At 43.6% G+C, this 14,326-nt stretch overlaps 1 protein-coding gene across 2 annotated transcripts in view; it reads right to left on the bottom strand.

Moving 5' to 3' along the window:
- TRIP10 (thyroid hormone receptor interactor 10) overlaps nt 1-14,326 on the bottom strand; it is an 84,825-nt gene that overhangs the window by 32,339 nt on the left and 38,160 nt on the right. For both annotated transcript variants that reach the window (XM_081845166.1, XM_081845167.1), the window contains exon 2: nt 2,390-2,505. In XM_081845166.1, the coding sequence (XP_081701292.1) occupies nt 2,390-2,505 (116 nt within the window). The remainder of the gene's footprint in view (nt 1-2,389; nt 2,506-14,326) is intronic.

The following is a 14,326-nucleotide window of genomic DNA, read 5'->3' as shown; positions in this document are numbered from 1 at the left end:
CTTTGAATTGTGCTCGGAAACGTACTGGGAGCCAATGAAAGGCTGCCTCCTGTCCCACAGAGCCTCTCAGATGGTCAGATCAGCAGGGGCCTCCCTCTTGGTAGTTCCTCTGCACTCAAAGGCCCTGGCATGGGGTGGCCAGGGAGAGGGCATTCTCTCTGGCAGCCCCTAAGCTGCTTCCCCACAGAGGTGCGCCTCGTAGCTTCATTATACGGCTCAGCCAAGGAAACAGGCTTCGCTAGGCTCAGCTGTAGCTTTCAAGTGAGCTTCAGAAGAGGAGCAACAGGAGGACAGCAAGAACTGTACTTGCTCTGCGGACGCTTTGTTTAGTTATTTCCTGTGGTTTTGGCAAACGGTGCATGAAGTGGTGGCAGGAGGCTGAGGTATAAAGGAGCCCGCAGTTGATGGACTTGTGTCCTTCTGAATTTTTTGCAATTCTAGGGCTCAAGAGGAGAGGAGAAACCCTTTTAAGGGAAAGGAGCCAAATGAGTAATTCTTGACTCTAAAAGGAGTAAAACTCGTGGAAAAGGATGGGTGGGAGGTGGGGAGCAGTGGTGGGACGAGAACAGACTAACCAACTCAGTTATTGGAGGACGACGAGGAGGGGAAAGCAAAGCAGCCAACTTTTGTGCTGCTGCTGTCCAGTTCAATCACCTCGGAGGACTCTGCTCCCAATTCCAAGTTTGCCTGGTCATCCAGACCGGCAGACTGGGTGGTGGTGGTGGTGGTAGGAATGAGTGTCGCAGGATCCAACCAAAGAGCAAAGGGACTTGGATGGCCCCTGAAGTACTGAGTCAGCCAGAAATTCAACACTCTTTTGGGTCTTCCCGGACAAACGGCTCTGTCCAAAGCGAGTCTTTGGCTCTGCTTCAGGGACAGCTGGAACAAGTGGCTGGGAAGGAGACAGCTTTAAGAAGCGCGGGGACAGAGGGTGAGAGAGAAAAGAGACTGTGTCTCAAAGGTTGGACAAAGCTGCTTGGGAACTCGGCTGGACCAATGAATCATGGGGATAGGGGTAGGGGAGGAGAGAGAGAGAATGAATAAAAACAGACCTGGGAGCAGATGCTGGAAATGAAACTGTAAGCCTCAATTAAGAACTGGTTTGCTGGCTCTGACCAAAAGGTCCATTTAATCCAACATCCTGCATCCAGTGGATGCTCACAAGTGGGAGATGAAAGGAGAAGCCCTTTTCTGTTTATCCCCGACATTTAGTATTTGGAGGAGCAGTGCCTCCAAGCATTGGGGGGCAGGATGGGGGGAGAAGAATTAGATCAATTCACAAGGATGGGTTTAATAAGAGATGATGGCAATTACAGTGGTACCTTGGTTCTCGAATGGCTTGGCTCCCGAACAAATCGGCTCCTGAATGCCACAAACCCGGAAGTAGGTGTTCCGGTTTGCAAATGTTTTTCAGAAGCCAAACATCCGACATGGCTTCCGCTTGAGTGCAGGAAGCTCTTGCAGCCAATCAGAAACCATGCCTTGGTTTTCAAATGGTTTCAGGAGTCGAATGGACTCCAGGAATGGATTGGGTTTGAGAACCAAGTTGTCATTGTGTTGTTGTTGTTCAAGAACCAAGGTGTGGTGATCACACAGGGTCCCCGGACGTTTGACGGTCTATTGATCCCTGGGCCACCACTGTGTTCGCTTCCCCGCTGCCACCAACCCGTTTCTCAAGTTTATTTTATAAGCATTAACAAGTTTATGGTTTCAGATATTTTTTCTTGTCAGTTTCTTAACCTTAGTTTCTTTACCGGCCTATACCTTCCTAATACCTTCTAAATGATTATCCCAACTGTTTAACTGACTCCTCTTAACAGATTCTCTCACTCTCTCACATCAAACTGGCCCAACCCACAGACTTATCCTCCCTCCCGACTGACTTCTTAACAACTCTATCTCTAACTCCTCCCCTTGGGTTCCTATTGGTTAATCATTTCCCTTTCCTTATGACCCAGTATGATGTCACACACAGAGGAGGGCAAACGCCACACAAGGTGTCACTGTGTCGTTGTTTTATTGAATCTAAAATAGTGGCCATCACTACATCCTGTGGCAATTCCACAATTATTCACAGTGTGAAGAACTTCATTGTTCTGTCCATCATAAACCGAATGAAAAATCAACTTGATTCTAGCCAAGTATCTTGAGAAGGGGAGAAAAAAGTCACTCCATCCACTATCTCTACACTATTCTAGAATCTATGAAGCACCTCAGGAGCAAGTTTTTAAACCTCGCTCTCCCTGACAAACTGCTATTCTCCAATGCCAAGCATAATGACCAGTTGGCGATGTATCCCTTCCCCTTCCCCTCCCCATGGCCCGTCCCAAGCTTTGCCATTCCCTGCCAGGCTCAGCCGTCCTCGTAATAACCCAGGCATAATACCTACCTCAGCTGCTTTGCATACGCCTGCTCGATCTCGGTCCGCTCTTTCACAAACTTGACGTATTTGTCCATCAGGTCCAGGCCCCATTGAGTGTGGCGCTCAATTGTGTCAAATTGATCCTAAAGGGGAAGAGAGCAGGCGAAACATTACCAAACAACACCGAAAGCAAGTGTAAGTGCTGGCCCCAATAGGCGGAACCGAACACGCATTTAGATGGTAAAAAACGTGTCCGGGTTGAACCACTTTCGGCAACAGCTGAGCATTTGCACGCAAAGTTCTCTGCAGCTGGAAAACTAGCAGGTCAAGGATAGAACCTTTCCCAACAGAGCCACTGAGGTGTGTTGGCTCCTGTGTCAGACTAGGAGCTGTGAGTCCAGGTTTCAAATCTCTACTCAGACATGATGCTGACTGAGTGGCTTTGGGTCTTTCATCATTTTTCCACCTACCAGACTTCATCAGTTTGTTGCAACGCTGCAGGGCGCAAGTGGGAACCACGTCTACCACCTTGAGCTCCTTGGAGTAAAAAGCGAGGTACAGTGGACCCTCGAGTTATGTAACGCTCTGGATACATGACTTTCGGGTGGCGAATGTGGCAAACCCACGGGTTTTGCCATGCGCTCATGCGCAGAAGTGCTCTGTGCATCACATGTGTGAACAGAAGCGCTCTATCGTAGCACATGCGTGTGCAGAATCAGCACCTCCAGTTACGGACTTTTCAGGTTAAGTACGGACCCCTGGAATGAATTTAATTCGTATCCGGAGGGTCCATTGTATAAAGGTAACAACAAGGTAGCTTTCTATGCAAATTAATTTTATATTTTTTTTGGTATAGAAGGGGGAAAATATCTGCCATGCAAGCCCCTACCCACTGTCTGAAATGACGCAGCCCAGACACACACTAACCAACTCAGAAAGCGCTAGGTTAAACAGTGCAGAGCCTGTCAGGGCAGGAAGGAAGAGATGTGTACTTAGGGATTGCATAACAGCAACAAGGCTTATTTGCCATACGCTGATCTATCCATTTGGCTCCCTGCCTAAATTTCACCAGGTAAGTGAGCTTGCAGGTGTAGGCCTGTCCGTTATGAGGTGCCAGTCATGTAGCTCTGCCCAGATGCCCACATGAGTGTGTCCCCTTGCCAGCCTTACTCATAGGTCTAACCCAGGCATAGGCAAACTCGGCCCTCCAGATGTTCTGGGACTACAACTCCCATCAAACCTGACCACTGGTCCTGTTAGCTAGGGATGATGGGAGTTGTAGTCCCAAAACATATAGAGGGCCGCGTTTGCCAGTGCCTGGTCTAACCCATAACATTTTGGAGTCTGGAAGTAGAAACTGCCCCCTTCCCCACACTAACACAAGGCAAAATCCACCAGGAATCTCCCCTGTACAAGACCCATTGAAAGCAGACAAAGAAAGAGAACTGGAGCACATCGTTCTATTTCCAAATGCCCTGGGTTCTGCATAGTTATGGAGTTAGTGATAGAAACTGTGATAGAAAAGCTAGGAGCCAAATGGCTTTTGGGACCTGTGGGCACCAAAACAGAATGTCTTGTCGCCATTTTTTGGGGGGGCGGGGTGATCGGCAACACTTTTTATTTATTATTTTGATAAGCAGGAACTAATACGCAATTCACTTAAGTGACACATTGTTAATATCACATTTTTAACAGAAAATGTTAATACATGTTTAATTTGGTGTGGAAAATAAAAATACAGTGGTACCTCGGGTTAAGTACTTAATTCGTTCTGGAGGTCTGTTCTTAACCTGAAACTGTTCTTAACCTGAAGCACCACTTTAGCTAATGGGGCCTCCTGCTGCTGCCGTGCCGCCGTAGCACGATTTCTGTTCTCATCCTGAAGCAAAGTTCTTAACCTGAAGCACTATTTCTGGGTTAGTGGAGTCTGTAACCTGAAGCGTATGTAACCCGAGGTACCACTGTATTGGTACCGTACTTCAGTTTTCAAAACATTCTATTCTTTATTGTTAAACTCCTGAAGGTATTGTCTATCCTTAACATATACAGTCGTACCTTGGTTCTCGAACGTAATCTGTTCTGGAAGTCCATTTGATTTCCAAAACGTTCGAAAACCAAGGTGCGGCATCCGAAAAACATTCGAAAACTGGAACACTTACTTCCGGGTTTGGGGCGTTTGGGAGTCAAAATGCACAAGTACCAAGGCATTCAAGAATCAAGGTACAACTGTACTTCGAGGCTTCAAAGCACATACATTTCAGTGAATCTTGAGTGTCAGCCAGGCACAAAAAATGGCACCCAGATTTTTGAGGTGCTCGCAAATGGAGAATCTTCAGGCGTGAAATGTGCCTGGTGCCATGCTAATTTCGAACCCTGATAAGCAGAGTCTGTCTCCTCACTCAACGTGCAACTACTAACCACCAGATCTACTGAGAATATCGACCTCTTGGATCCTTGCCAGTATTTCTTTATGTTCGCAACAAATATGAGAACTTTGTCTGAATGCAAGAAGGGAAACAAATGAGTCAGGGCAGTACACTCCCCTTGACACAACAATCTCCATAACAGTGGGAGCAAGGGGCCACCCAAGGACATGTGGCTGAGTTCACAAAACAAAAGGTACAGGAAGGTATTACACAGGAGAAAAGACATGGAGAAGGGTAATCCTCTGCTTTTCTCAAAAAAGGCAGCTTCTAATCATATTCTTAATAAGCCTAGTTTGAGCCTGTTTGGCAAATCATAATGGGCTTGCTTGCCCCAAGTTAGCTTGGACATGCGCTGCACACAGCAACACTCCGACATGAGCCACAGTGCTGAGAATGGTGCAGAGACAATGGGTGGCGTGTGAGGGCTGGAGCAGTACAGTCGTACCTTGGAAGTCGAACGGAATCTGTTCCAGAAGTCTGTTTCACTTCCAAAACGTTCAAAACCAAAGCGCGCCTTCTGATTAGCTCCTGCAGCCAATCGGAAGCCCTGTCAGATGTTCGGCTTCCAAAAATAGTTCCCGAACTGGAACACTCACTTCCGGGTTTGCGGCGTTTGGGAGCCAAAACGTTCGAGAACTAAGCTGTTCAAAAACAAACGTACAGTGGTACCTCTGGTTACGAATTTAATTCGTTCCGGTGTTCCGTTCTTAACCTGAGGTACCACTTAAGCTAATGGGGCCTCCCGTTGCCACGCTGCCAGCGCACAATTTCTGTTCTCATCCTGAGTTAAAGTTCTTAACCTAAGGTACTACTTCCGTGTTAGCAGAAGTGTCTGTAACCTGAGGTACCGCTTCAGGTTAACCTGAAGTGTCTGTAACCTGAGGTACCGCTGTAGGACTGTACAAGCAGAAAGCAGGATTTTTCTACTACCTTTGAACAAGCTGTCTATATTACACGTGACTCATATCTGAGTACTGCTATTTTGTGAATTAGGGTAGAGCTATGCCCGTCCATTGGAAGCTTTTATACCACCATTCAGCTGCCAGGGCTTGAAGTAAAAATTTTAAATTTATAAGCATCAATAACGTGTTTTTTAAAAGGGAAGCTTCTTTGCATAAGGTTGTCGAATAACACATAGTGCAAATTTCAAAGAATAGATGTTTATGGTCTTGGGATGAGTAAATTGGGCCTTCCCCGCCATCTCTACTCAGTGTATTTATTTATTTATTTAAAAAATTGTATGCCGCAATCTCATAAAACAAAATATCAAAGCAGTTTTTATCTATGCACAGTGAAAACCACATAAACATTTAAAATTACAGACAAGCTACTACGAAAACTGATTTTCTTAATTTTCCTGAATAGAAAACTTTTCAGCAGGGTTTAAAAGCATTTGGGGTTTTTCTTTTTTCTTTTTTCTTTTTTTTTATAATATTTTTATTAAATTTATGAAGTACAGAAAAAAGAAATAAAGACATAGATAGAAAAATACAATAGAGAGATTACAAATTTCCATAATCCTTTTTTCCATCTATTGGACTTTCCCACAACCTCCAAACCCTGCATTCTCTGTAGTACAAAGTATCAGCAATTTGTTAATTTATTTCCAGACTTATTGTATCTTTCATTTTATCATGTTGCCTAATTTCAAAACTATTGTAACCCAAATCTTATATGTTTTAACTTAAACATAATAAAGTTATTTCATTATTCCACCTTTAACTTCTTGTACCTTAATTTCCATTTCATTAATTTACCAATGCTGAAGCAAGCATTTGGGGTTTTTCTTCAGCCCAGACCCCAGCAAAGCCAGTTAGCCATTTATCACTTCTTCAACGTGGAATCCTGTTTTAAAATCCTACTTGCAGTTGCTGTAGATTTGAGGAAGTTTTCCAGCACCGTAGCTAAGCAACTTTTATTTTTATGCATGCATGCATGCTGGGGGATGAAAAGAAAGTTAATACTGTCTGAAAACCTCTCTGAATATACTGCTTATGTAACTAAACTACCTGGTGTTCTGCTTCCAAAAGTTTAATTACATCACATTATCTAGTGTAGCCTGCTTTAAATCCACAGCGGGCCACAAACACAGGGGCAACAGGCTAGATTCTGAGTTTATTCCAGTCCTCACAGATGTTCCGTGTAGTCTGTTATTAGTGTTAGGAATAGATGGATCTGTAAATCCCTCAGTTTCTCATTTTCACAATCTTAAATTCACGTCAACAAATTTCCGCATCAGTTTGCAATTTTAATTACAGTTTGTGATATTTTTTTTTAAAGCCCTCACAAAATTTGCCAGCATTTTAGTGTACATTTCCCCTAACAGTCAATTTTTCAATCCATTTTCTCTAATAGAGTGCATTTTGCATGTTACTGTCACCAAAGCACATTTTCATTTTTGTGCACTTTCCCCCAATATAAGCATTTTAATACATGCATTTTGGTTGGAGAACTGCATCCCAAAATTTGGAGAAGTGCAAATTTCAAAGAATAGCTGTTTATGGTCTTGGGAAGTGTAAATTGGGCCATTCCCGCCATCTCTACTCAGTGTATTTCTTTATTTATAAAAATACCTGTATGCTGTAATCTCATAAAACAAAATATCAAAGCAGTTTTTATCCATGCACAATAAAAACCACATAAAGATTTAAAATTACAAACCAGCTACCACAGAAACTGATTTTCTTAATTTCCCTGAATAGAAAACTTTTCGGCAAGTGTTTAAAGGTTATTAGAGAAGACACCTGCTGCATCTGTTGGGCTAGCCTTCCACCTTACTGGGTTTCATGCTAATGTCAAATGAGCTTTGCCAACTGGGGAGGGAAATGCTTTGTGTGGTTTGCTGTCTTCCTCCCCTCTCTCCGAGTGCTCAAAATAAACCACACAAAGCAATCGGATAAACGAAACCACAAAACATTAATTCCCACAAACATTTTAGGAGAGCCTCAACAGTATTCGCTGAGTCCTACCCTCTCTTTCTTACCGAAAAGACTACAAGTATTCTAAGCATAGGACTAGATTCAGATTGACACAAGGCTACTACTGAAAAGAGAAACTCTGTGTTGAGTTTTCTTTCTTTTCCTCCACAATATAGTCATACCTCAAGTTACAGATGCTTCAAGTTGCGTTTTTTCAGGTTACGGACCGCCGAAACCCGAATGGGTTACTTCCGGGTTTTGGCAGTTGCACATGCACAGAAGCGCTAAATCGTGCTTTGCGCATGCGCATAACTGCCGAATCGCAACCCACGCGTGCACAGAGGCGCCGCTGCAGGTTGCGAACACTGCGGGTTGCAAACGTGCATCCCACATGGATCACGTTCACAACCTGAGCGTCCACTGTATAGGGAACAATTTACCTGGTTACATTGCGCATTTCCAGTGGGGAAACACACAAGCAGATGTCATAACACAAGGTAAAAGTGACAACAGGGAAGAACTCAATTCAGGGATGCTATTTTCTGAGGCAGCTCCATGTTTGACCCAAACACATGAGCGCTGAATATGCCAAACGCCAAAAAGCAACGGGCTGTCATGCAATGACATCTTCTATGTCAAGAGAATAGGTCAACTGCAAAATAATATTTTGGCCAATGGAAAAGAAAAAACAATCCCAGCAAGGGCCAAAGCAAATCATTTTAACAACTTTCATGCTGATTCCTTGAGTCAACCACTCAGACCTTGGCTCTGCCTACTGAAAAGAGAGGGGAAAAGTCCCAAGCAAAAGGCAGATTCAAATAACAGGCTTAACTTCAGAAGAGATGGAGGTTGGCAGGAGAAAATTGGCAACTGCTGAATTCTGCACTCCAAGCAAGCCATGTTATTGGGAAGGCCAGCCCTGCATGCTCTAAGGTTTAGAAATGCTAAGCAGGAACTCAAAAGAGCTTCAGCAAAGTCCTCTGCTGATCTGTATACAAATTGCAAGCGGACCTTTAGGCACAAATTTTGCAGCAAGATGTCTCAAATCTACCCCGAACTGGAAGGTGCTAAATACAAACTGTTATGTACTGAAGTTCTCACCCTGGGCCAGTAGGGGGATACTGTAGATAGTTATGCAAATAAGGGATCGAAAGTGACATTCAGTGATTGGATAGTTTTAGAAAATTGTTACAGTTACGTTGTACTGGAGCTCTATATAAGCAGGCTGACTGAACCCTTCAGTTCAGTTCAGTTCTGGCTTGTGAATAAACAAGAGCTGTTTGAAGAATCGCCGTGTCGTCTGATATGCAGTGGCGTAGCGTGGGGGGTGCAGGGGGGGCCGGCCGCACCAGGCGCAACATCTGAGGGTTAGGGTTAGGGGGCGCAAATCCACGGGTTAGGGGGCGCAAATCCATGGGTTAGGGGGCGCAAATTACTTGCCTTGCCCCGGGTGCTGATAACCCACGCTACACCACTGCTGATATGTTCACCCACAACTTAACACAAACGGTCTAACATTGCAATCCAAACCACACTTACTAAACACACCTAGGATTGTGTGCCGTACAAAGGTGGAGAATGAGTATGGTATCCACTAAGGAAGAATGGCAGTTTAGAATGCTTGAATATGCTGAATTGGCAGGTATAGTGAATAGGATAAGAGAAAAGGATGCAAAAAGAATATAAGGAGGACTGGAAAAAGTTCAATGAATATTTTAAGAACCGGTATAAACAAGTAAATAACCTAGCAGGTCTTTCTTGAGTAAATCCAGCGGAACAGGAGCAAATAGAAATTAACAGAGGAAGAAATTTGAAGGTTAAAAATCTGGAATATGCGATTTAGTAGAAAAGTAAAGAAATTATGAAAAGGGTAGAAGGGGAGTCGCTAGGTATTTAGTTGTACTGTATGTCGTTACTGGTACGAAAGTTGTATAATTGGTGGGTGGAGGGAAAGGGATGTGTGTTTTGTTTCTGTATTAAAAATGTAAATAAAAATGTTAATTTTTTTAAAAGGATTGTGTGCTGTAAGTTAATTACATTATTCTAACGACATATTTTTTATTGTGTCTGTCAGGCATTACATGCATTGGCCAGACAGATTTGCTTCCGACTGCACAAGCAGAACACTGCCTGCATATTTTGCCATCTCTCTTCGCATAAGAGATGTCTTTGGATACAAAGGCATGCATTTTTTAAAAAAATCTTAATATTAATAATAATGTAAATCTAACATTAAGGGAAGAGCCCAAAATACCCTGAAGGAGACTAGACCCACCTCAAGACTCTGTAGCTAAGGTTCTGACTGCATGTCAGATACTGTAAAATAGAAATAATTATTTTGCCTTCTCTTTTAATCTTTCTGCTGTTGGGTCAAACAAAGCCATCCAACATCCGAATCTCACAGGTAGGATCAGAATCAGGAATGATTCTCGGAATTAAAACATCACACAAATGTGTGTGGTGGTTAAGTGTATCTTAAGGCAGAGGGTGCCATAGATGTTTTAGCTGAGATTCCTGCATTTCAGGGGGTTGGACTAAATGATCTTCAGAGTTCCTTCCAACTCTACAATTCTATGATGCAATAACATTTTCCAGGAAGAAAACAAGCCTGGTTTGGTGCTATGCAGATATCAAGGTCGGAGTACAAGGAGACAGAGATAATGTCTCTGCCTTGTTTATCAGCCCACATCCTAGCCTTAACAGAGCTGATATAAGGCCACACAGTGGACAGACAGCAAGTCAATACTTGGCTCTTAGATCTCTTCCGTCCCAAAGCACTCAAAAATACTTTGCAAGCTTTTTGGCCCATGAAGTCTCCAGGAAAGACTCCAGGAAGATGCTATAATCACAGGAGTGGGGATGTGGTCTTGTTCAAGGTCACAACACAGTGGGAAAGTTAAAAGAACTCATGAGCCTTACCAAGCAAGTGGTATTCAATGGGTTCCACTTACACACAAGAGAGAGAGAGAGAGAGAGAGAGAGAGAGAAACTAACTGACTAACTAACTAACTAACTAACTACAGTGGTACCTCGGGTTAAGTACTTAATTCGTTCTGGAGGTCCGTTCTTAACCTGAAACTGTTCTTAACCTGAAGCACCACTTTAGCTAATGGGGCCTCCCGCTGCTGCTGCCACACGATTTCTGTTCTCACCCTGAAGCAAAGTTCTTAACCCAAGGTAATATTTCTGGGTTAGCGGAGTCTGTAACCTGAAGTGTATGTAACCCGAGGTACCACTGTAACTGAGATTTCTGTGTGCGTACTCTGGAGACTGCGGTTTTCTCATCTCCACTCTCCAAGCCAGATGGATGGGGAAAGAGATAGATAGAGAGAGCCAGCAAGTTTGGAAGTAAGAATTGCAGAGTACATACTGCTCCCTTTCAAATCTATATGTCATGACGTAAGGAACTGAGCTTTCATAGGATGCCAGATTACACTTCAAATATAAAGTATATTTCTAGTCCTCACTGTTGCAGTAGGAAATTTCAAGAAAGCATGGTCAATGTCTCTTTGCTGAAGGCCCCGAGGAAGGATTTCTGCTTATAATATGTTTGCAAGTGTGAGTAGACACACCCAACACCAGTTTGTGGGCCATGGCGTAAGAACCATTTCAAAATAATTGAGCTGGCAATGTATTGCGAAGCACAGCCTTCCAAACTCCAGGGGGCGGTATAATTGTGAGCCGTCTAGCAGCTGGTTTTGGGGAACTGGCTGCTTTTAATGAAAGGGCCGGTGCTGTGTTTCTATTGTAATTATATGTATGTTTTAAACAGATCTCATATATGCATACAGTTTTGATTCTATTAACGTTTAATTGCTTTCCAATGATTTCTCCCTCCTATGTTTTTAGCGATCCTTGTTTTTCCCCTGTATGCCCCCTTGAGTCTTCTCAGGGATAAAGGCCGGTTATAAATATATAATAATGATAATCATTCCCAAAGCAGCAAAGGGCTTGCTAATATTCACTCTTAAAGGGGGCAAGCAGAAAAGCTAATCTGCCTTAGAATGGACTTTGTCCCTTCAGACTTCATTCTGCTGCAGACAAAGGGAAAAGTTCTTGAAGCTGAGATTTCCCCAAAAGTCCCTACATTACATACGCATAGGCTCAGAATTTCTCCACGTTTTCATGAAGCAGGAAAAACTCTGCTTAGATTTGGTGGATTTACGCAGGAAAAAAACCTTAGCATGAACTGTGAAACAAACAAAAACATTCCTGACGTGGCTTCTTCGTCAAAATGCAGCAGGCAAGAGATAGAGTGAAGAACAGTTTTGGAGTCAGCAAAAATGTCAACATCCCTTTACAACACTACGTAAGGGCCCAGGTGCATTATGGGGGGAAAGGAGGTTTATTTTTATTTATTTCATAAACCCACATATCTTGGGAAGGCTTGCCTGAACAAAAATGTCACATCTAGTTTGGTCTTCAGGTGTAAGCTACTGCAGCGATTATTAAATTTTGGAAGTTTCTGAACCAAGTCATGCTGCTGTCTCTGTGCAATGTGGGAGATAAACTTAGAAGACACCTTAGAAGCTGGCAGCCTTGGTTGAGATGGGAAGAAACACACCACGGGAACCAGGAGCTTTGCAAAGTTAGTGAGGGATGGCTGAACGTCAATTTCAAACGAAACACATTACAGAGAGCAAGGGAACCCTTGAGAAATTAAGCAGACTCTGACCAAAAACCCCTCACTGCCACTAGAAGTAGCAGCTCCACAATGTCTGCGGCTAGTGCAGGTCTCCAGAAAAAAAGTTCTGCTTCCGAAAACGCAGCCTAGAGGGCATCCAGGGTATATTTTACTTCTGCGTGCCTTGCAGTCATGTAGGAGAAAAATGCTACCCGCTCTGAGACACCACAGCTAATTTTCCCCTGGTCTCGCTGACCCAAATAGGACTAATTCAGCCAGCTAGCCCTGGGGATTATCTAATGCTTATTTCTCCTAAATTGATTTTTGAATTTTATTGTTATTCATGTTTTTATACTGTATTTTATGCTGCTTTTATAATTGTGTTTTAAATTTGTTGTTAGCCGCCTTGAGCCCGGTTTTTGAACCGGGAAGGGCAGGGTATTAAAAAAAAAAAATATTATTATTACATTTAAGAAGTTGCATAAGCCATGGAAGCAGCTTCTGCACCACAGAGATTCCTGTGTTGCAGAACTTGCTATTGCAACATCCCAATGCACAGAAGGATTGCCCTTTCCTAACAAATGACTTATCGTCCTCGACAGCCAAGCAGTTCTCCCAGTGCTCTCAGCCTCACAAGTACGTAAGTTGGAACCTCCACCCGGAGAGAACTTGCTCACTGCACTTCCAGTCAATGCCAAGGAAGTCCACCCTCCTTAATGTCCATGACCACCTTCCCAGGACAATAAAGCAAAGAGACTTCAACAGACTCGGGAAGGAGACTCATATCATGACAGATACTCTTCTCCCTTGCCGTTATCAGATGGAAACCAGATGGAAGTTTGTCAAGCAGCAGGAGAGTTCTTTTGCGTCATCTCACCAGCTAGGCTTTCTAAAATACAGATTACTATGACTATGAAACGAACTGGGCAGTCCAAGCAGTTACCAGTCTAGGCAGTTCAGTCGAAGACACTGCTAGTAAGTCAGCATGGAAAGAGCTCCCCCTAAGGAGGCAGAACGGTTTGGAAATGTCCTCTTTTCTTTGAGGCAGTACACCTACTCTGGCATCCTACGTGGAACCACTTCCTACGTGGTCTCCTAAGTACTCAACTGCAGGGCTAAAAGTCAGGAGAACGAAGTGTCTATCTCTACACTTGCAAGAACTCCCCAAGCAACAGAGATGAAAGCAAAGGAATATAACTACCTAAGGCTTCTATGGTGCTGGAGGAGACTCTCAAGAGTCCCATGGACTGCAGGAAGATCAGACCTATCCATTCTGAAGGAAATCAGCCCTGAGTGCTCACTGGAAGGACAGATCCTGAAGCTGAGGCTCCAATACTTTGGCCGCCTCATGAGAAGAGAAGACTCCCTGGAAAAGACCCTGATGTTGGGAAAGATGGAGGGCACAAGGAGAAGGGGACAACAGAGGACGAGATGGTTGGATAGTGTGCTCGAAGCTACCAGCATGAGTTTGACCAAACTGCGGGAGGCAGTGGAAGACAGGAGGGCCTGGCATGCTCTGGTCCATGGGGTCACGAAGAGTCGGACACGACTAAGCGACTAAACAACAACAAAGGCTTCTACTGAGCAGATCTTCTGTCTAAAAAAACATTTCTGCAACATACTGGGAGTGCAGTGAGCCATTTCTCTCCAGGTACTTCACAGAGGTTCTCAAGGGGCAATGCCTTGCACTCCTTCATTCCACAGCCTTGCTAAAATGAAAGATGGTTTCTCAAGATATACTTCCACTTTGATCATTCAAGTACAGTAGAAGAAACCGGTACTTTAAATATGTCATCAGTATAATTATACTAGGCAATAAACGGCTATCCACATTTTATCCAAATAACCCTTAAGACATCCTTTTAAAGCAGGTCAGTATTTTTTGTCCATATTGCATATGAAGGAGCCAGGGGAAAGAAATGTCGTTTCCTCAAAATCACCTGAAAGTTTGTTGCTGAAAAGAGATTTCAACTAAGTCCTTCCCAGGTCACACTGT

This window comes from Podarcis erhardii, assembly GCF_964252035.2.
Source record: "Podarcis erhardii genome assembly, chromosome: 17".
Lineage (NCBI taxonomy): Eukaryota > Metazoa > Chordata > Lepidosauria > Squamata > Lacertidae > Podarcis > Podarcis erhardii.
This window is presented reverse-complemented; position numbering and strand designations above follow the sequence as displayed.